Below are 21,232 nucleotides of genomic sequence, written 5' to 3'. Positions count from 1 at the left end.
GGCCCTCATTAACTAAAATCCCTGAAGGGGTTTGGCTCCCCTCATCACCTCTGTGCCAGCCACAAGGGTTGTATTTGCTCTGCAGAGGCCCTGCAGCTGCCAGAGTTGGCCACAAATGTTTACCTTGCTGTGTTGGCAAAGGGCCTGATTCCTCGCTAGCTTCTGCGCCTTCTCTGTGCCAGAGCAAATGGCTTTTCATCCTCAAGGCACCTGATCTCTAAGAGTTCTCTCTCTAAAGATCTCCTCCTGTCCCAGAAGAATGCTCATGAGCAACCTCGGGTGCCTTGATGGAAGTTGAAGAGATGATGGAGTATCTCAGCTCCAGGCTGTCACCCCACTAGTTTCCTCTCTGTTAGACCCCTCCAACCATCACATCTGAAATCAAAATCCCTCCTTTTGAACCCTAGCCCTGCTTACCTGCTCTGTGTTTTCTCATATCATTTACTACCTCCTAATAAGATTTTGTTTGTTGTTGTTATTGTTAATTGTTCATCTCCTAACTCTAGGCTTTAAACTCAATACTGACAATTTTTTGGTTAGTTTTACTTACTGATGTAAACAAAATCTTTATTCCTAGTGCCTAAAATGATCATCAAGGCTCATATGCAGCTTACTATGTGCTTAATTGAATAAACACAAAAATCAATTGTTATTTCTTACAATAATCTATGAGGAAAACACTATCATTGATATCCATTTTACAGATAAAGAAACAGAGGCAGAAAGAATTAAGTAACTTATTCAAGGTCACATAGCTAGTGAATGACAGAATTACGATTTGAAGCCAGGCTAACTCTTAACCTTAGTATATACAATTGAAAACAAAATAATGCCTTGTACATTTAAGGCATACAATAAATGTATATGAGACTAAACTGGGGAATGAAGTCCCTCATGCCTCCCATGGAGGTTCTGTGTTTCCTGTTTACTTCTTTCTTACTTTGTCCTCCGTTCCTTTGTTCATTCCTTCTTTCTTCCTTGCTTATTTCCCCTTGCCCCCCTTCCCTGAGGTAAACATGGGTGAGTGAGCTGCATTAAGAGTGCAGACAAGCAGCCAGGCCCCTCTCCAGTCATTCTTTCCTCTGGGACAAATACTTTTTGAGCCCCTAAAATAATACCAGGGACTAGAAGAGCCACAAGTATTCACAAAACATTTTTTTTTTTTTGGTACCAGGGATTGAACTCAGGGGCACATGACCACTGAGCCACATCCCCAGCTATATTTGTATTTTAGAGACAGGGTCTCACTGAGTTGTTTAGAATCTCACAGTTACCAAGGCTGATTTTGAACTCACGATCTTCCTGTTTCAGCCTCTAGAGCTGCTAGGATTACAGGTGTGTGCCACCATGCATGGCACACAAATTTTCTGAACACAATAAACTAATGATATTAAAGAAGGCAGTGAGCAGGCAGAGCAGCACCATCCAATTCTCATACAAAGCCAATGGACATGAGTGCTGAAGAAGGGGGACAATTGGCACATAATAGGACCATACTAAAGGGTCATGGGGGTGAGGATTTTGGACTTGGCCATTAAATGTTTCATAGAAGGCAGGATTTCAAAAGCTACCAGTGAGACGTGTATTCCAAGTGAAGGGAACTTAGAGGAGTCAGGAAGTTGGGGCAGCAAATCCCCAGGGCAAAGACCAGGCTTTGTGGTCCATGTTTGTCAGCCAGAGAAGGATGTGACCTGTGGGAGCTGCTCAGGGTTTCCTCTCCTCCATGGGAAAGATGTCTCCTTTTTAAAAAATAATTTTTAGTTGTATATGGACGCAACATCTTTATTTTGTTGATTTATTTTTATGTGATTATAAGGATTGAACCCAGTGTCTCACACATGGGAGGCAAGCACTCTACTACTGAGCCCCAGCCCCAGCCACTGGGAAGATGGCTTTTCTTAAGCTTTCATGTCACCCCTGAGGACCTATGGGCTGGTGGGCTTCTTGCTGTTAACCACAGGAACCTGCAGGTGCTCTTTCCCACATGGCTCCTCTCTCCTTTGATGCTTTTCCCTCATTTCAGTTCCTGGCTATATTACTCTCTTGCTTCCAGCTACCCTGGAGGGTGCTATCTCACCCATATGTGGCTACTTTTTCACCCCACTCTGCCATGGTTCTGCTTGGCATGCTGTTAAACAGACAGGCAGGCAGCAGCGAGCCTCTAGTAGTTTCCTACTATGTGCCAGGCCTTGGAAAGCACCTCTCTCCTCACCCCCTTGGCTTCACCATCTGGGAAATGAAAGGGATAGATTCTGTGATCTTAAAAGTTCCTTCCAGCTGCAACATTCTAGGGGAGTATTTGAATGCCCTCCTTTTGAAGCTTTGAGTTCTGTAGGAAAATGATTACCATAAAATGTTTCCAGGTTGGTGCACTGGCTTCTGTCAGGGCCTCACTGTTTGACAACTGCTGTGCAGACTTAAGTGATATTTACACACAAAAATGTTTTACTGAGGGACGCCATCATTACTCTGGTGTCAGGGGCCAAGGATAACACCCCATTACAGGCCTTTCCTGTTATATGAAGAAAGAAAGATTCATTCACTCATTCAGCTAAGCCCAACTGTGTACACAAGTCTGTAGTAGGTGCTATAAAAATATGCCTGATCTCACCACAGGCTTAGAGAGCACAGGACCATCTGAGTTTTGGAGGAAGGAACTAGTCATCTACCATAATCCACCCTACTCCTCCACCCCAAGATGAGGACCCCTTTGCTCTACTCACTGCCCACCAAAGGGACGGCTCCCATTGCACAGCTACTTCACATGACTACAAATTAGAAGGTGATTCTATAGAATGTCATTAGAGCTTCTCTGGTCCCACCTACACCTAGTTCTGATGCTTGGCAGATGGGACAGTGAGGAGGCTCATACAAAGTGACACTGCAATCTCAGACAGAGTCACACTTGCATCCAGACTTTTTCATCCCCAGTGCAGGTTTCTTTCTCACCCATGGTCCAAAGCTGCCTCTTTCATTAGGACTATGCAGTTTACAAGTGAACATTAAGTCACAAGATCCTCAGAGCAAACTGTTGCCAGTATCTGCACCCCAACCACACACACACAATTGTGTGATCTGAGTTACTCCACCCTCCAATTGATTCCTAATCTTATCTTAACCACCTGTTTGATGTGCCGTACTTCAAAACTGCCTTCCATTGAGACACTAGCCTACAGAAGTTCTGTACTCTGACTGCTCTGTGCCAGACCTTCATCTCCAGGTCTATACCTTCCCATGGAACCCAGCTGCTTCCTGAGTCCTGTTTGTCTGCCTTGTGGACACATAGGTGAGATGCAAGAATGATCATTGAGGGGCTGCACATTTGAAAATACAGACTGATCTCAAGCTTATGATCCTTTTGCTTCATTCTCCAGAGTAGCTAAATTGCAACCCAATGCATGGCCAGAAGCAACATTGGCTCCAACTTTCGTTGTGGGACTCAGAGGTGTTTTGAAAGGAGAGGTAGGGAATGCTTGCTGTCTAGGTCCATCGCTAAAACACATATAAAGTGGGGTACCTGAGCCATGTGCCCAAATAGAGCACATGCCATTGAAATGAAGGCACCACTCCCAACATATAATGATGGCAGATGGGCAGCACAGCCATAGTGACAAGGCTGCCATCTTGGCACAGAACTTTCCAGCAGTCAGATCTCAGTCTAACCTAGAATTGGGGTCTACATACAAACTTCTGGAATCAGATTTCCAAAAGAGTACGTATTGTGTGGTGTAAACATTGGACTTTGTTGACAAATGCCTGTTGGCAGGCCTGCCTGGATTTGCCTCTGCAGGAAGCAGGCTCCTCTGTCTGGCTTCTTCAGGCCTAAAGTATCACACTGTCAACTACAAAAGGGTGCAGGACAAAGTTCCTCTCAAGGAAACCTAAATTATATAGGGAATGGGGTCCTCAGAGCATGGATGCTGGGTGTCAAGGTGGGGTGTCACAAAGGTTAGCCCTTCCCCATTTTAAGTGTACTAGACTAGCTATACTTCAAGGGCTCTTATGAGAAATCACTCTGAGAACATATCTTGTAAATTTTCACTTTTCTGGCTTCAATATTATCATAGTAATTTAGGGAGCAGAGGAAAAGAAAGTGGGTAATGAGAGCCAGACATGTGGCCCAGCAGGATTCTCAGGCAGCTCAATGCCACGACTTTGACTAAAGGCACATGTTCAAGACCCTGTGCTGAGGGCACTACAAAGATGAAGAAGTCGCCAGCCATGTCCTCTTCTTCTCTGGTGTGCATTCTAGTAGGGGAGATAAGATGTTGCAAATACTTGCCACATGAGTTGAAAGAGTTGAATCACTAACTTGAAAGACCAAAGTATCTTCAAGAATCAGGAGATGATGGTAAAAGAGATGGTACTTGGGAAGTGGAAGAAATGGGGATGGCAGGACTTCCAATGGTGACACAGCACAAGACCACTGAGGACCAGCATGTGCAGCAACTTCAGTGTTTATAGAAGCTCAATTCACAATAGCTAAGCTATGGAACTAACCTAGGTGCCCTTTAACAGATGAATAGAAAAAAAATGTGGTGCATATACACAATGGAATATTACTCAGCCATAAATAATAATCAAATTATGGCATTTCCCAGTAAATGGATGGATCTGGAGAATATCATCCTAAGTGAAACAAGCCAATCTCCAAAACCAGAGGCAGAATGTTCTCTCTGATGTGTGGATGCCAACATATAACAAGGGAGGGTAGAGAGGGGAAGCATAGAAGCTCATTGGATAAGACAAAGGGGAATGAAGGGAAGAGGGGGAGATGGGAATAGGAAAGACAGCAGAATGAATCTTAACTTTCCTATGTTCATACGTGCACATACCACAGTGAATCTCCACATCATGTACAATCTCAACAATGGGATCCTAATAAGTTATACTCCATGTATGTATAATATGTCAAAGTACACTCTAATGTATGTATAAAAAGAACAAATAAAAAGATTCACTGACAATTTAAAATTTAAGATTTTTTTTCTTTTTTACTATGCAAATTCTTCATGGGAAGAATTTTATTTTTGCTGGAACAAATACTTATGATATCCTGAGAACATGTTTTAGAAGAAAAATAATAAAGAAATTATTTAAAGCAAATTTGACATATATAATAAATAAAACAGTGTTTCGTTTTGCTGACATATATTTTGTTTTGTACACAGCACATAAATATTCATTTAATTCACACTTGCACACAAACAACAGCAAAGTTATCCAAGCTGATTAAGGGGCAGTTTCCAAGGCTGAGGGATGGGAGAACACACTGGAGGGATAAGGAGGGGAAAGCTACATTGGGTAGGACCTGACCTAGCAGCATGAATGGACACATATGGTACCTGTGTGTGTGTGTGTGTGTGTGTGTGTGTGTGTGTGCAAATGCACACGTGCACACACACACATAAACATACTTCTTGGCTTTTAGCATATTTATGTTGTAAAGGCAAATACAAATTAAGAGACTCAATCCTTTACATTGAAAAATAAGTGCCTCTTCCCTTCCTTTTTATTGAGAATTTCTCTGTTCTTTTTAAATGTATATAAATCTTTTCAATGACTCAACAAGCCTCTTGTGATTCTCAGGCATTAAGAATGTTTCCTCCAGGACCTGAGGGCTATCTTTCTCCAAAAGAATCACCAAGGAAGACAATGTCTGATTTCCCATTTTCCTGCTACTAGTTGGGCCTAACTTCTGCTTTTGCCTATTGCAAAATTGTCGAGTCTGCAAAATGTAGTGGCTTTGAAGGAATGCCCAGTCAATGACCTAATCACCTATATATTGTCACTATCTCCATTTGTCTCTTAACATTTTTTCTCTCTGAGCTACTTCCTTCTGCAATTATCTCAGATTCCAAGAACAACAGGTCCAACTGATAACCATCTTTCTGATAAGGACTAAAACTACCTTCAGGCAATTATGAGCCTTGCAGAGCAGACCAGTCCAGGATAAGATTGCTCCATACACAGGAGATATTATCCCATTATGAAGCCAACACTGCCCCCCAAAATCAGGAGCAATCATCTCACAATAGATACTGAGTTACCCCTTCAAGCAGTGATCTTCCTAGAACGTCACAGAACCAGTCCTAAGATAATGATCAACCAGATTTTGGCCTGACTGGGATGATTTACTCTTGCAACTACACAAAACCTTCAGTCATGGAAGCATTCAACCTTTGCCTTTGCTCCCCTTTTCTATGAAACCTCAAAGTTTCTATCAGAACTTTGGTCACTGTATCCTTAGATCTGCCCTTCTCCATTGTTTCTAACTTTTTTTCTCAACTCAATCATGGGAAATGTAAAAACAGAGAAGGAAAAACAATCCAAAACAGCATCTATAGCTCTTTGGCATTGTGATCCTGCTAATGCATTGGATTTCTCCTTAGATTTCTTTCAACGCAGTCACTCATTCATCAACTATGTATTTATTTATTCACAAAATATTTGGAGTACAGATCAGGGTGGGGATGCCAGCACCCATGGGATGGGGAGCTAGAAACCAAGATTTCACCCTGGAGTCCCACTTTACAGGAGGGGCACCCAGACAGCAGCTGGTTCCTTGTCAAGCCTACATCCATCATGTTGGGCTTTGAGTGGGCACAGCTTCCCTGTCCCGCCCTGGACCAATTAGAGCCACCCTGCCCTGTTCACTTGGAGTTTGGGAAGATCTCCTGGAAACCATACTTTTAGGTCACCAGTGTTGGACACGCAAATTGCTCTGTGAACATTACTCCCTGAGCTCCTGGGCTCTGGTTGGGACTCGCACTTTCATTCAGTCAACCAGTTGCTCAAACCTCCTCTGAATGGGGCCTTGTTGAGCACATGTGTATATTTTGGGGTGTGGCCCTATCACATCAATCCTCAGGGGCCCTTGTCATAGTCCCTGTTCCCATGATATAGCCTGTGGTGACAAGCCCATCTGGAAAGTACTTGGGCCAACATGCAGTTGGCAGCTAAGGTCCTGCCACATTTCAGGAAGGGATCCTCTCCTTGTATCAAACCCTTGGTGTGTTAGGGGCCATGGGATCTGGGCTGATCCCATACCATGCTGGACAGACAACAGGGCCATTTTCTGGGTTCCAGTGCCTATTTTATCTTTCCAAGGGATCTATTAGTGTGTGTAGAAAGTCAGCTAGGTAAAAATAGTCCTGATCCATGGACACTGAGTATTCCCTGGCTGCATTAGCTCATGGTCTCACTAGTTTTAAGATCTGAGCTTAACTTTCTGGAACAGAAAGCTGGAAGGGATTGCCTGATATAAATTTTAGAGCAAAGGATCAAGAGACTAGGGGAGCTGTGAGAACTTCAACAAACTCAAATTTTCCTTAGCCTCAGTTTTTCCATCTATGAAATAGGGATGGCATATAAATTGTACACTGTTTAACACATGCAATTCATTGACCAGGAGATTATGACAGTGGACTCTTTACTATAGTGAACCTTTATGTTTTCCCTTAGATAAAAATGTTACATATTTTACTAGTTTGTATTTTGAGAAAAAAAGACACCATATTCTACATTATAAAGAAACTAGAGTTATTATCTCTCTCATGTTTTTAGCACAAGGTTTGTTGATTGTTTGGTGAAACTTATTTCCATTTTCCTTATCTATTAACTTTTAAAATGCCAGACTGTGAAGGATAAGTTTCTAAAAGTACCAGGTGGTGTTTCAAGTGTGCCTATTTTATCTAAACTTCACAGTCATAACCCAAAAAGGAATTGCAGGAGAGTATGATTTTGTGAGTCAGTAAGGCAAATTAGAGGGTGATTCAAGATCACTCTAGGTGCATAATTTACATGTTACCAGGTTACTAGCACACAAATTTAAAATAATATGGTGGAGAAAGCACTAAACTGAGATTTAGGGACTATAAATTATCTAATCCTATCACTGACCCAAGTGATAGGGGCAAGTCACTTTCCATTGTTAGTTCTCAATTTTCCAAACCAAAGTGAAAGTGATAGACTGGGATTCTTTCAGTTGAGAATCATTTTCTGATTCTTGGAGGAATAATGGAGTACTGCTAAGGTTTCCCTTTGTAGTAACCATGCCCGTTTATGCCACTCCATACCCATGGCAGCAGCTCTATTTGGACTCTAGTTGTATCTTATTCTTTAGAACTGGTTCAGTAGCAGGAACCAGGGTTTGTTTAAGGGGCATAGTTCTGGCAAAATTCTTTCCTTCTCTTACAGCTGCTGAGTTTATTTTAAAATTATTTCCATATCTCAGTGAGCTCACAGTACATGTTGCTGTTGTGTCAAAGTCTCCAAGCAAAAGGCATGACCAATGACATTCTTCACAGAACTAGAAAAAAAAACAGTTCTTAAATTCATTTGGAAGAATAAGAGACCCAAAATAGCCAAAGCAATCCTGAGCAAGAAGAGTGAGGCTGAAGGCAGCCCAATACCTGATCTCAAATTATATTACAGAGATATAGTAACAAAAACAGCATGGTACTGGCATCAAAATAGACAGGAAAAACAATGAAACAGAATAGAAGACAAGAATGAAACTAGATCCCTATATCTTACCCTGCACAAAAGTTAAATCAAAATGTATCAAAGACTTAGGAATTATACCATAAACTTCTAGAAACAAACATACAGTCAATACTTCAACATATTGGTGCAGACAATAACCTCCTTAACAAGACCCCTAAAACTCAAGAAATAAAATAAAAAATCAGGACTGGGGTTGTAGCTCAGTGGTAGAGCATTTGCCTAGCACATGTGAGGCACTGAGTTTGATCCTCAGAACCACATAAAAATAAATACATAAAATAAAGGTATTGTGTCCATCCACAACTAAATCAATAAGTATGATGCCATAAAATTAAAAAGCTTCTGCACAGCAAAGGAAATGATTAAGAGCATGAAGAGAGAGCTTACATAATGGGAGAAAATCTTTGCCAGCTACTCCTCTGTAGGGGTTTGATACCCAGATATATAAAGAACTCAAAAACTGAGCACCAAACCCCCAATCAATAAATGAGCAAAATAACTAAACAGACATTTCTCAAAAGAAGCAAATGGCCAACAAATATCAGAAAAAAGTTTAACATCTCTAGTAATCATGGAATTGCAAAACAAAACTACAAATGGTGTCCCCATTTGAGTGCCAAATGTAAATGAGGCCCTATTGTAGGAATTGGGAGCACATGTTCCTTCTCCCAGGTTCCATCCATGTTTTAACAGATTTTGAATGGTTTATTTTAGTTTAGCAATACTTCATGTATTTTTCTCATGAGATAACCAGGATTATCTCATCAATCTGATATAATTATTGTGCTATATCAAAGGAAGGTGATGTTTTAAGTTTCTTTTGATGCCTTATACTAAGTAAACATTTCAATTATTAGGTCTTTAAAAAATATGTAAAATTGGCCGGGCATGGTGGCACTTGACTGTAGTCCCAATGACTGGGCAGTCTGAGGTAGGAGAATTGCAAGCTTGATGCCAGGCTCAGAAATGCAGTAAGACCTCATCTCAAAATAAGGACTAGGAATGTTGCTTGCTGGTAAAGTATCCCTGGGTTCATTACCATGCGTGTGTGTGTGTGTGTGTGTGTGTGTGTGTGTGTACATGTGTGTATGAAATATACATAGAAAATTGTTCTCTGTATTCACCCATTACTACATTATAGGGGTAATGGCCTCTCTTGGATGATTGTGTACAGCAGAAGTCCACCAGCTTTCCCTGTAAAAGGACAGATAGTAAATATTTTAGGTTTTGTTTACCATACCACCTGGCACAACTGAACACTGTAGTTGTGGACCATACAAATGAATGACTGTGACTCAATTCCAATAAATTGTATTTATAAACAATGATATTTGAATTTCATAATTTTCATGTGTTGTGAGGTGTTATTCTTTTGACTTTTTTCAACCACTTACCAATGCAGGGGGGAAATCGTTTGGTCTTGTGCTGTAGAAAACCAGGCAGCAGGCTATATGTACTTGGCTGGCCACAATTTGTTAACCCTACGGGTAGATTTTTCGAGCTCTTCCTAAGTTCTTATATTAAGTGGTTATTATCCACCTAAGGATGGAGATGAGGCTAATAGCGGGATTATTAAATTCAAACTGAAGTTTGAAGTCCAGGCTTCTGCTGCACAGTCTACGGCTCTAAGGTTTACTCATAATTTCAGATGTGGTCTTTATGTTTCTGTGGTGCAGAAAATAGATGTGTGGTCAGCGACTGTTTCCAGACGTCGCCCATGTAAGGGCTGTCCTCTCATTAGCAGCCAGTGGCAACCTAATTTTCACAAGCCTGACCCTGGGCTTACACACCCTTTTCGTTTATAACTCTCTCGGGTTGCCATCTGTCCTTACTATTTGAGTCCCTGTTGTCTCATTGGCGGCTTTCTGAGCAGCTGCAAAATGTTTTTAACTTTGAGTGGAAGTTGGGGTCACCACTACCGGACTGGAACAGTCTCTCTCAGCAGGGCTTTATCAGGACGGTTCTGTAGTTTCACGGCCTCTGGTGAGTGGTAAAGCAAGTGTTCCTCCCCGCTTCCCATGGCTGCCCTTCCAGTGCGGGCAGTAATTAATGACCCGTTTGCTCAAGTACAGGTGGAATAATGTGCACTGGTTTTTTGTGTTGTTGTCGGAAACTGCTTAGTTGCCTAGCACCACAGTCGTCTGCTTCCTTGTCTTTCCCGCGGCTCCGGTGCTCCGGTCGCCTCGCTCAGGCCGGTGGGCGATCGGGACTGAGACTGGTGAGGATTTCACTCGAGCTCAGGGGGCGGCGACGACAACGCCCGCCGGGAGGAGTATGCTGCGAGGCAAGTCCCGGCTCAACGTGGAGTGGCTGGGCTACTCGCCCGGCCTGCTCCTCCAGAACAAGCCGCTCCTGGCAGGGCGCACGCCGCGAAACCTTCGTGGGTAAGTCACGTGAGCTCTGATACCGAACCCGGCCAGTGCCCGCCGTAGTCTTGCATCAACACCCTGCGCCGCGCCTGCGTACTTCACCCTGCACCGAGTTCACAGGGACATTTCCGGCGCGGCAGACCTGGAACTTAGGGGCCGCTGAGCCCAACCCGCTGCCGAGTGCTTGCGGCTGGCGGGGCGACACAATGGAGCGCCTTGATAAAGCGGCGCTGAACGCGCTGCAGCCACCTGAGTTCAGGTAGCCCGGAGCGGTCCCGGTCTGTGAAGTGGGCGGGCTGGGGCTTGCACTGGGGATGAGGGAAGGGCCCCGCAGGACTGGCTGGGGGTGAGATCTGGATTCCTAGGGCCTTGGGGCGGGGGAGCCGAGAGGCAGGTTGGAGCCCGCAGGGTCTGCATGCCCAGCCTCAACCTTTCACTTGGGAAGGACGGATCCAGGGTGCGGGAGGTAGGTGAGCGGCCCTTTAGCTCTTGCTTCTGTCCTAGTACTTTCTCCTGATATTTGAGTTGCATTCTTGCTGTTTGCTGGCTCTCTTCACACTGCAGGGTGACTTATCTTGTACTGGCTCCCCCTCCTCCACCAAACACTCTTAATTAAACTTCTACAGAGACCCTCACCATAATTGTTCTTATCAGCAAAAATTTCTGCAAAAAACCTCAATGAGGGATAGGACTTCCTATTTTTGGTGAGGACTAAGTTGCTCTGCCTTGCCAAAGCTAAGTTCGGCCCCAGACTTGATGATGTTACTTCTGCTTTTGTGGTGAAACTTGTAAAACCTCTGACTAATATAAAAACATGGGACAAAAAGCACTTGTCCTGCAAACCTTCAAGCCCCTCCTCCCACTGGGTATAAAGTCCAAGAACATCCATACTCAAGGTCCAGAGAATTTTTTAGGTGATAACCCCTCTGAACCCTGCACCCAATAAACCTGCTTCCTGAAAATTCCTCAGGTGTCCATCCTCTTCTGTCCTACATGATGTGGCAACCCGTGTGGGACAGTGGAGGTCAAGACAGCTTTTCTGCCTCGCTTGTCTCTGCGTCTGCCTTCCTAGGCACGTGGCAAGGCAACACGTCTCCTCGGTCCACCACAGGCAACTCTTTGCCTGTAAGTGAGGTGACTCATCCGGCACCCTGAGCTGCCACCCTGAGCACAACGGAACCCAACAGGGGCAGGAACCAGAACTAGGGAACTTGAGCACCCCAACTGAACAGGTAGGATCCAGATCCATTACTGGTCGCCCACCTGGCCTCGGCATTCAGGCCTCATCAGGTGGAAGAGACGCTTGATCAACCCTGAGGGTCCAGACTAACTTCCAAAGGAAGTAGAGCCAAAGAGGACCCGAGGAGTTGTCTGGGTAGTCAGTGTTTGGGGTCGGAGAGAAGAAGGGAAACCAGGACTCGTTCTTCGGCTTTGGAGTTTTGGGAATCGGGTGTGTGAATGAGATGGACAAGGGCCGAAGCGAGTTTGGAGTCCATGGCCACCAGAAAGATCTTTAGACAAAAGTGTCATTGGTGGGGTCCTTTTAATACTTGTCAAAACCCCTGGACACCCAGTCCAATTCCCTTATATTGACTGCTGGCAAGAGATAGCACAGAAACAGCCCCCTTGATTGAGAGCCTGTCTAGAAGGACAGTCCAAGCTGATGTTATCTCAAACTATAGTGGCCTCTAAGACCCAACAAAAGGGAACTGAACAGAAAAACCTGACAAAGAAAAGACAGAGAGGAAACCAGCTTTTCCCCCCGAGCCAGAAGAGAACCCATCACCTTACATGCCACTGTACCTGACGTTGCCAAGACCATCGAGGCAACCAGCTGTCCTCCCGGCCTCCTCTCCCCAGAGGCAGCAGACTGTGGCCCCCTCGACACTGGCTACTCCTTTCTCCTTATTGTCCTCCGTGCCCGAGGCTTCCCCAGAGCCAATGACTCCTTAATCCCCAGAGACCAAGGTGGGAGAATTGTTCCAAGAACAGAGGCATAACCGAGATGAGAGCTCTGCAGATGCCCTTACAAGAAACTAAAGGCCTGCCTCTGTTGACCAGGAGGGAAATGTCTGAGGGGAACAATGCAATTTTGTGTGGTAGCCTTTCACCACCATTAATCTCTTAAACTACAAAAAAATCATACTCCCTCCTACATGGAGAAGCTACATGGAGGGCCACGATTGATGGGATGCAGTCCATTATCCAGACAGACCAGCCCACCTGGGTTGATGGGCGAGTGACCCAAGCAGCTTTAAAGTGGCTAGAAGAACCTGCTGTGGATGCACAAGGCAGCATCCAAGCCTGTGCGCAGGCCCAGTTCCCCAACACAGACCCGTGGGGGACCCCCACAAAGAGGGAGACCTCCTAAAGTTAAAGAGGTATCAAGAGGCCCCCCCCAGGCAGCCTAAGAGAAGGGGGAAGGAGAGCCCTAAAGGCGAGCAAGGTATCAGAAGTACTCCAACAGCCTGAGGAAAGCCCCAGCCAGTTCTGTGAATGACTAGGCCAGGCGTCCCAACCCTTCCCTCCCTTTGATGCTCAGGCACCAAATAACCCGCAGGTAAACAAGCCCAGAGACATATTTGCAAGAGCTCCAAAAACCAGAGGACTTTGCTGAAAACCATGCCAGTGAGCTGGTTAAAGTGGCCACCACAGTTTTCATCAACTGAGACCAAGAGGCTCAAGGAGAGGCACACCAAAAGATGAAGAAGGAGATGGGACTCCTTGCAGCTGCCCTCACCGCAAACCCAAAGGTCACTCAAAGGGCGGTCCCACCAGAACAAAGCCAAAACAAGTATCAAAATCGGGCCAGATGCAGGGCCAAAGGAAGGTCTGAATGGAAGGACCACCTTATCCAGGGACAAGACTGAGACTAAGCTGATGTGCCTACTGCCATCTAGAGGGCCACTGGAAGAAAGAAGGACCCTAACTAAAGGCCAGTTGACCTGCACCAGGCTGCCACAGGGCTTCAAAAACTCACCAACCATCTGCTGGATGGTGCTGGCTTCTGATTTCTTGTTTTATAAAAATTGTGGTGGCCACTTTAATTAGTTAACTGGCATTGTTTTCACCAAAGTCCAGCAAAGTTTGCAATTTTTGGTGAATGTATCTCTGGACTTGTCTCACAAAGTCTGTATTTGATTATCTTCTGGTTGTCTGGTGCCTCAGGATCAAATCAAATGAAAAGTTGGAAGGCCTCAGTTCATCGAAGAGGCGGGGGCCTTTGTCAGGTTTTTGGAGTACTTTTGATATGTTTTTTAGGGCTTTTTTTCTCCCTTCTTTTAGGCTGGCTGTGAGGCCATCTTGATAGGAGGCCTTTCTCTTTATTGGGGTCTCATTCATACACTTTCACACACCTTCACACAGATATGATCAGAACAAATTTTTCTATCACCTGAATTCCAAAAAGTCCAAAGCCATAGAAGGAGTCCTGGTTTCCTTTCTGTTCTCTCACCCCAAACAGTGACTACTTGGAGAATTCCCTGTGTTCTTTGGAGGTTACTGTGGACCCTTAGAGGTTGATCAAGCGTCTCTTCCACCTGATGAGGCCTCTATGGGGAGGCCAGGTGGGCAACCAGTAATGGATCTGGATCCTACCTGTTCAGTTAGGGTGCTCAAGTTCCCTAGTTCTGGTTCCTGCTCCTGTTGGGTTCTGTTGTGCTCAGGGTGGCAGCTCAGGGTGCCGGATGAGTCACCTCACTTACAGGCAAAGAGTTGCCTGTGGTGGACCGAGGAGATGTGTTGTCTTGCCACGTGCCTAGGAAGGCAGACGCAGAGACAAGCGAGGCAGAAAAGCTGTCTTGACCTCCACTGTCCCACACGGGTTGCCAAATCATGTAGGACAGAAGAGGATGGACACCTGAGGAATTTTCAGGAAGCAGGTTTATTGGGTGCAGGGTCTAGACAGGCTGGTGTCTAAAGTTTCTCTGTACCATGAATCTTGAAATTCTTCAAACTTTATACTCATTGGAGGTAGAGCTTGGAGGTTTACATTTTTGTAGGAGTGTACTTAACAGTATTATTGTTTTTTTTTTTTAGTCCAAAGGAGGTGCTTTTTGTCCCCCCCCTTTTGTTAGATTAGTCAAAAGCAGAAGTAACATTATGACATCTAGGTAAACTTAGCTTTTGTAAGAAAGAGCAAGTTAGTTCTCACAGAAAATAGGAAGTCTTATCCCACATTAATTTTTTTGCAGAAATTTTTTGCTGATTTTATGCTAATAAGAACAAGTATGCTAGCGGTAGTGCGCTCGCCTGGCATGCATGCGGCCCGGGTTCGATCCTCAGCACCACATACCAACAAAGATGTTGTGTCCGCCAAAAACTAAAAAATAAATATTAAAAATTCTCTCTCTCCTCCCTCCCTCCCTCCCTCCCTCCCTCCCTCCCTCCCTCCCTCCCTCTCTCTCTCTCTCTCCCTCCCTCTCCCTCCCCCTCTCTAAAAAAAAAAAAAAAAGAACAAGTATGCTGAGTTATCTGGAGAAAATTAATTGAGATTTTTTTTGGTAGAGAAGGGGACACCATTCCATTTCTTAATGGAATTTGCAGTGACATGTTGAAGGGGAGAAAAAAAATTACACTTTTAATTTTGCTTGACACGAAAAATAATGTGGTAAACTTTTTGTTCTCAGTGTTCACTGTGTAAACCTTTATGTAGTTGGAAAACTAAGTGGTGGACAATTTTTTAAAAATCTTTTTTATTAGTTGCTCAAAACATTACCATGATCTTGACATATCATACATTTGATTCATGTGGGGTATGAATTCTTTCTTTTCCACATGCACAGATTGCAGTATCACATTGGTTTTGCAGCCACGTTTATACATACAGCCGTATTAGTGAGTGGTGGACAATTTTAATTCTGGCCTTCTCTACTCCATTTCTAACAAGTCTCAGTAAGCCTCAATCAGAGGTACAAAGGAAAACAATCGAATGATATCATTTCCTTTGTTTTATAATTAACCAAAATGGACAACTGCAGAGGCCTGGGTGGGGCTGGAAGCCAAGGAAAAAATATGGTATAAATACCAGGGGGATATCAATTATTTTCCCAAATTTCATACACTTTGATCTTGTACAATCATGCCTGTTTTAAGGATTTTGATGATAGCTTAATGGCTAGTTAGAGTATAGCCATAAAAAATAACATGAAAACACATTTCTTAGATCGTATCTATGTTGTTAAGTGATACATGAGTTGGTGCTTCAGATATGCTAGGCAAGTGCTCTACCACTGAGCCACAATCTCAGTTGTCCACCCCTTCTTGTTTTATTTTGAGCAGGGTTTAAGTTGCTTAGCGCCACTGGGATTATAGACGTGTGCTTCCGTGCCTGGCACTATTTTTGTGGGATGGGGGGGTACTGGGGATTGAACTCAGGGCCACTTGACCACTAAGCCACCTCTCAGCCCTATTTTGTATTTTATTTAGAGACAGAGTCTCACTGAGATGCTTAGTGCCTCGCTGATACTGAGGCTGGCTTTTTTTTTGAACCCGGAACTTCCTGTCTTCTCGCGAGAACTGGGATTAGGACATTGATCAGTGGTAGTGCGGCTCTGCACTGGCTAGAAATATTTTGTTTATTTATTTTTCTGTAAGTTTTTAAAATTTATTTTTACCTTATAAAAAAACAAAAACAACTAGAGACATATATGCACGTTAGCCGAGGTCTACACGGAGTCACAATCACCAATCTTGAATTTCACGGTAATGTGATGTCTTTCGGTTAATAGTCTAGACTCTGGCTCTTTGGTACTGGGAGGGCACATTGTTCCTGTTGGAGGTGGAGCTATTTACTTCGGAGAAGGCACCATGGGTTTAAAATGCTGGACTTGAGTCTGGTAAAAGGATCTGCGCCATTTTCCAGCATAACAAACTGCACTATGATCTTACCGTGAAGTTCTCAAGGTTTAACCTTGCATCTCTCCCATTGCCTAAAACTGATAATTGGAGCATAATGGTAACGAACAGGGTGAAGACAGGCCTTTTTTTCCGCAGAAGAGATGGCTGCATTTTTTCAGGGTGGATTACTACGATCAGATTAATGGGTTTCACTGCTTGGACCGGGGTTTGATGGTGTTGGAAGGGCTTTCGGAGGGAGAAGCTGACAAGACAGAACAGGTTTGTCATCACTGTCTCCCTGTATATTAATATCAGTTTCGAAGTGAATGAGAGTGTCTTCAAGGTAGGGATGTAAATTCCCGTGCTCCAGCAGAAGAGAGTACCACTTCCCACTTTTGTCTTTTGGATCTTATGTTTTTGAAGCTTTGTCTCACTGTCCACTGGGCACTAATTCCAAGGCAGGGATAGATTTTCCAGCATCTGGTCTGTGGGAATTTATAGTGTTACAGACTATTTGGATATAGCTGTGAAGATTCTCAATTTTCCTTTCTTTACTTCATTCCAGAAGCGAAAGTTCTTTAGCGTCTACTCTGAAGACTCTTTTGTTCTTCACAGCTTTAATGATCACAGTTCCTATTGGATTATATTTCACAACTAAATCTTATATATTTGAAGGTAATCCTCAACTCATATAAAAGGAATTTTACCCTTTACATATTTAAGTTCTGTACTTTGAACTCTTTTTATCAGTAAAGTGAGTATTGCTGTTTTTTTCTCTGGTTTTGATTTACAAAAAATGTTAATCATAAATCTTCATGAAATGCACTCTTTCATATGTAATTATTTCATTCTAACATACTTTTATGTATATCACCTTGCATTTCTTTACTATCCTTTTGAGAAGAGTTTGAAAAAAGAATTTCATCAGATGGAATTTTTGTGTCAACTATTCAAAGAAAGGGAAAATTAAATCTCCTTTTTAATGTCAAAGTACTTAAAAAGCTAGCCATGGTAGTGCACATCTTTAATTCTCACTTGCAAGGTTTAGCCAGGACTATTGCAAGTTGGAGGCCAGCCTGTGCTTGTTACTAAAACCCTATCCGACACCCCCCCCCCCAAAAGAAGAACTGGGATATGCCTCCAAGTTCAGGATCCAGTATAAAAAAAATCCTTAAATGAAATTATAATGATAGTTTCCTTTCAATTAATGTTCTCAGTACATAGATTGTCAAATCTTAGTGAATATTCAATTTACTACCATCCAAAAATAGTACCTTTTAATAGCTTGACTACTTAAATATGCAACTAATAATAATTAGTGTACTTTCTTTTTTGTACTTTGATAAATTTTGAAATAAAATGAAAGCTTTTTCTTTCTTTGATAGGTATCCTCGGAATGTCGAATAGAGATAGTTACTTTTATGCTGCGATTGTTGCTGTGGTTGCGGTTCATGTGGTACTGGCTCTCTTTGTGTATGTAGCGTGGAATGAAGGCTCACGGCAGTGGCGTGAAGGAAAGCAAGATTAAAGTGAACATCACCTTTTGATGGAATTGAATTGATTTTTTAATATGGTAAATGTTTTTGGGACATTGGTGATGAGTAAATTTTATTTGAATAAAGTTGAAAGAACATGTTAAAATCAAACTTAATGAGTCACATTTGACCACGTGTAAATTTTGACTCATCTAATATAATGTTTTGTATAAGTGGATTTAACTTCATGAATTTCCCATTGGCAAAGGAGAAATTGGAAAAGTTAAATTGTTACAAATTAATGTGAGTTTCACATTATCCTGGGAAGAGTTTGATTATCTGACAACCAAAAAAGTTTTATAGCTTTCAATCTTAAAAGTTGCTTTTCAGTTATACTGTACATATATTAAGATGTATATAATGAAGCAAGCCTAAACTTTGACACTGGAGCATTTTCCTAACTTATCATGAAAATACCAGGTCCTTGGATTTGGGATTTTAATTTCCTGTGGAAAAGTGCTTAAATTTTGGACACTACAATTAATCTGAATGTCACTGAGAAATTTCACAAAAAGTGTAATTCCTAGTCAGAACAAATCTCTCCGGAAAACTAGGATAAGCCACACCCATTCATACAAAAGGACTTTGGTTTATTGTGGGATCTAGAGAACAAAGACAAGAGCTGCCTGCCAGTTGTATGCTTTTTCAGACCAACTATTTATGTTCTGCTTTACCCCCTGGTTCAACATCTAAGTTAGGCTTCATTACAAAGTTTGTGGACATTTTATTTAAAATTGTAATTCTTACTTTTTCTTAAATTATAGTGTATATGAATTTACATTTCATAAACTATTCATATTTCCATACATTGACAGTGTAAACAATTCTGAAAACATTTTTATCACTTTGAAGCATTCTAGGCATATCTTGATCTAATGGTCTTTTTAATCAGACCTTAGTTCATGCAATATATAGACACATAGTTAATCCACAAGTTCCTTTTTAATGGGAAAAAATACCTGTGATTTTACTTTTGTAATTTCAGTCTGTATTCTTTCCAGCCATTTGGTACTATTTGTGTGCAATCTAAAAACACTGATCCCTTAATTTTTTTTTTTCTATAGAACCATATGATTATATGGAAAATACATATTCAAACAGGAAAATAACAAAAATTTCCCCCTTAATCTTGTCACATGGAGATAATCACTACTTTGGTTTATATCCTCTGTGCAGTTTTGACAGTTATTTCTTCTGTTTTTTTTTTTTTTTTTTTTTTTTTTTTGTGGTGCTGGGGATTGAACTTGGGGCCTTATGCATCCAAGGCAATAAGTTTACCAACTGAGCTATATACCCAGCCCTTGAAAGCTATTTCTTGATGCTAATTCCATACAACATCACAAGTTGGGTTTAAGTTCAAATCCTGCCATTTGTACCAGACAGCTATTTGCATTTTTTCAGATAATTGGCCATTTTCGTATAAAGCATATTTTACTTTTAAAATTCAAAATTTCAGTGTTTTTACCATGTAAAGAAATGATAAATGTCTGAAGGGATAGATACATGTAACCTAATTTAAACATTACACAGTGTATATATGTATCAAAATATCACATGCCCCCCAAAATATGTACTATATTTATGTTTTTATGTATTAGTTAAGAAAGTAAAAGGAAATATAAATTTCTTATTACTGATGATACTAATATGAGGCCCCTTGCTTAGGTGTTTGCCATTATCAATTTGTTCATTGTTATTAGGTTTTTTTTATGTTGTGGAACTGGACAAAAGGAAAAAATGGATGATTAGGCATAAAAGTCAAGTATGCACTTATGCTTATAAAGAAAAATAAAAGATTAGTGTGGTTATAGGATTATTCTTAATTCTTGCTTAAAGTTAAATGTTGTCTACAGTTTAAATATCTTTAAGCAGGTATTCTAAAGGTAAAGTTTTTGGTAAAGATTACAATTGTATATAATGGCATTTGAATCTAGGGTGTTGTGTGGTAGAGTTCTAAATGGTTTACTCATTAGATGACCTGCTGTATTTAGAATTAATCACCTGAATTTTTTATAATGCCAAGGTTTTTCTTGTACTTTTGGGATCTTAGACTTTTTGTAAAATATAATGTCCAATGTTGGATTTTTTTTTTTAATTTTAGACATTTACTGAGTAGCTAATGATATGGATATTTTTCTGTAAGCATTAAAACCAGGGATATGTGCAAACACATCATTTTCTCTTGGAAAAATGCCAGTGTTAAAAAGTTACAATCACGTGTTAGGATTATTGATATTTAGGATTATTACCAAATAGACTTTTCAAAGCAGTTACTTTTCCTAGGATTTTAACTGTTAACCCACCAGTTTTCTGCTGATAACTGTGTTAGTTAACATGGGTATTTGAGAAATAAGTTTATTTTTCAAGATATTTTGCCAGTTTTTGCTTGTATAATGTATATACTTCAAGATGTATACGAAGTAAAGCTACAGTTGAGCCCTTATACATGTTTTAAATTAGGAATATTTTCACTGTTGTTTGAAAACTGCTTGTAACAAGAACCTCAATTAGGAAGTATAACTTGAAGCATCAGTCCAAGCTACTGATATAATCCCATTTACTGTAATGATACTTCCTAAACTCCTGATTTACTCTCCAGGATGTATTTCCTTTTTTGCTGAAAAATGAAAACTCTGCCATAAAATGTCATTAGCTTTTCAAATGAATACCATTTTGTGTACAATAGTAGAAATTGGTTTTGAGTTATTAATGAAGAATTATAAACCTACTATTAAAAACAAAACAAAACCTTATGTTTCAGCCAGGCAAAGTGGCACACAGTGGTAACTCTAGCTGTTTGGAGGTGGAGGCAGGAGAATCATGGGTTCAAGGCCAACTTGGGAAATTTAGCCAGACCCTATCTCAAAATAAAAATTAAAAAGGGGCTAGAGATATAGCTCAGTGGTAAAGTCCTCCTAGTTTCATTCCCCAGGACCTGAAACAAACAAAAGCCCTGTGCTTCATGGGCATCTTTACAGAAAT

At 41.7% G+C, this 21,232-nt stretch overlaps 1 protein-coding gene across 3 annotated transcripts; it reads left to right on the top strand.

Moving 5' to 3' along the window:
• The first annotated feature begins 10,293 nt into the window (after window positions 1-10,293).
• Window positions 10,294-20,860, top strand: Vma21 (vacuolar ATPase assembly factor VMA21). 3 transcript variants are annotated; one of them, XM_026403535.2, is made up of 4 exons: window positions 10,294-10,491; window positions 10,700-10,892; window positions 17,281-17,390; window positions 18,101-20,860. In XM_026403535.2, the coding sequence occupies exons 1-4, from the start codon at window positions 10,389-10,391 to the stop codon at window positions 18,241-18,243; spliced, it is 549 nt and encodes a 182-aa protein (XP_026259320.1). In that variant the 5' UTR covers window positions 10,294-10,388; the 3' UTR covers window positions 18,244-20,860. The 3 variants fall into 3 exon arrangements, with proteins under 3 accessions (XP_026259320.1, XP_026259322.1, XP_026259323.1); XM_026403537.2 differs by having other exon boundaries at window positions 10,411-10,491; window positions 10,630-10,892; XM_026403538.2 differs by lacking the exons at window positions 10,294-10,491; window positions 10,700-10,892 and adding an exon at window positions 10,923-11,136.
• Window positions 20,861-21,232: the final 372 nt, after the last annotated feature.

Source organism: Urocitellus parryii, chromosome X, assembly GCF_045843805.1.
Source record: "Urocitellus parryii isolate mUroPar1 chromosome X, mUroPar1.hap1, whole genome shotgun sequence".
In the NCBI taxonomy this organism is placed as follows: Eukaryota; Metazoa; Chordata; class Mammalia; order Rodentia; family Sciuridae; genus Urocitellus; species Urocitellus parryii.
The sequence above is the reverse complement of the archived record's forward strand: the minus strand, read 5'-3'. Positions and strand labels throughout refer to the sequence as shown.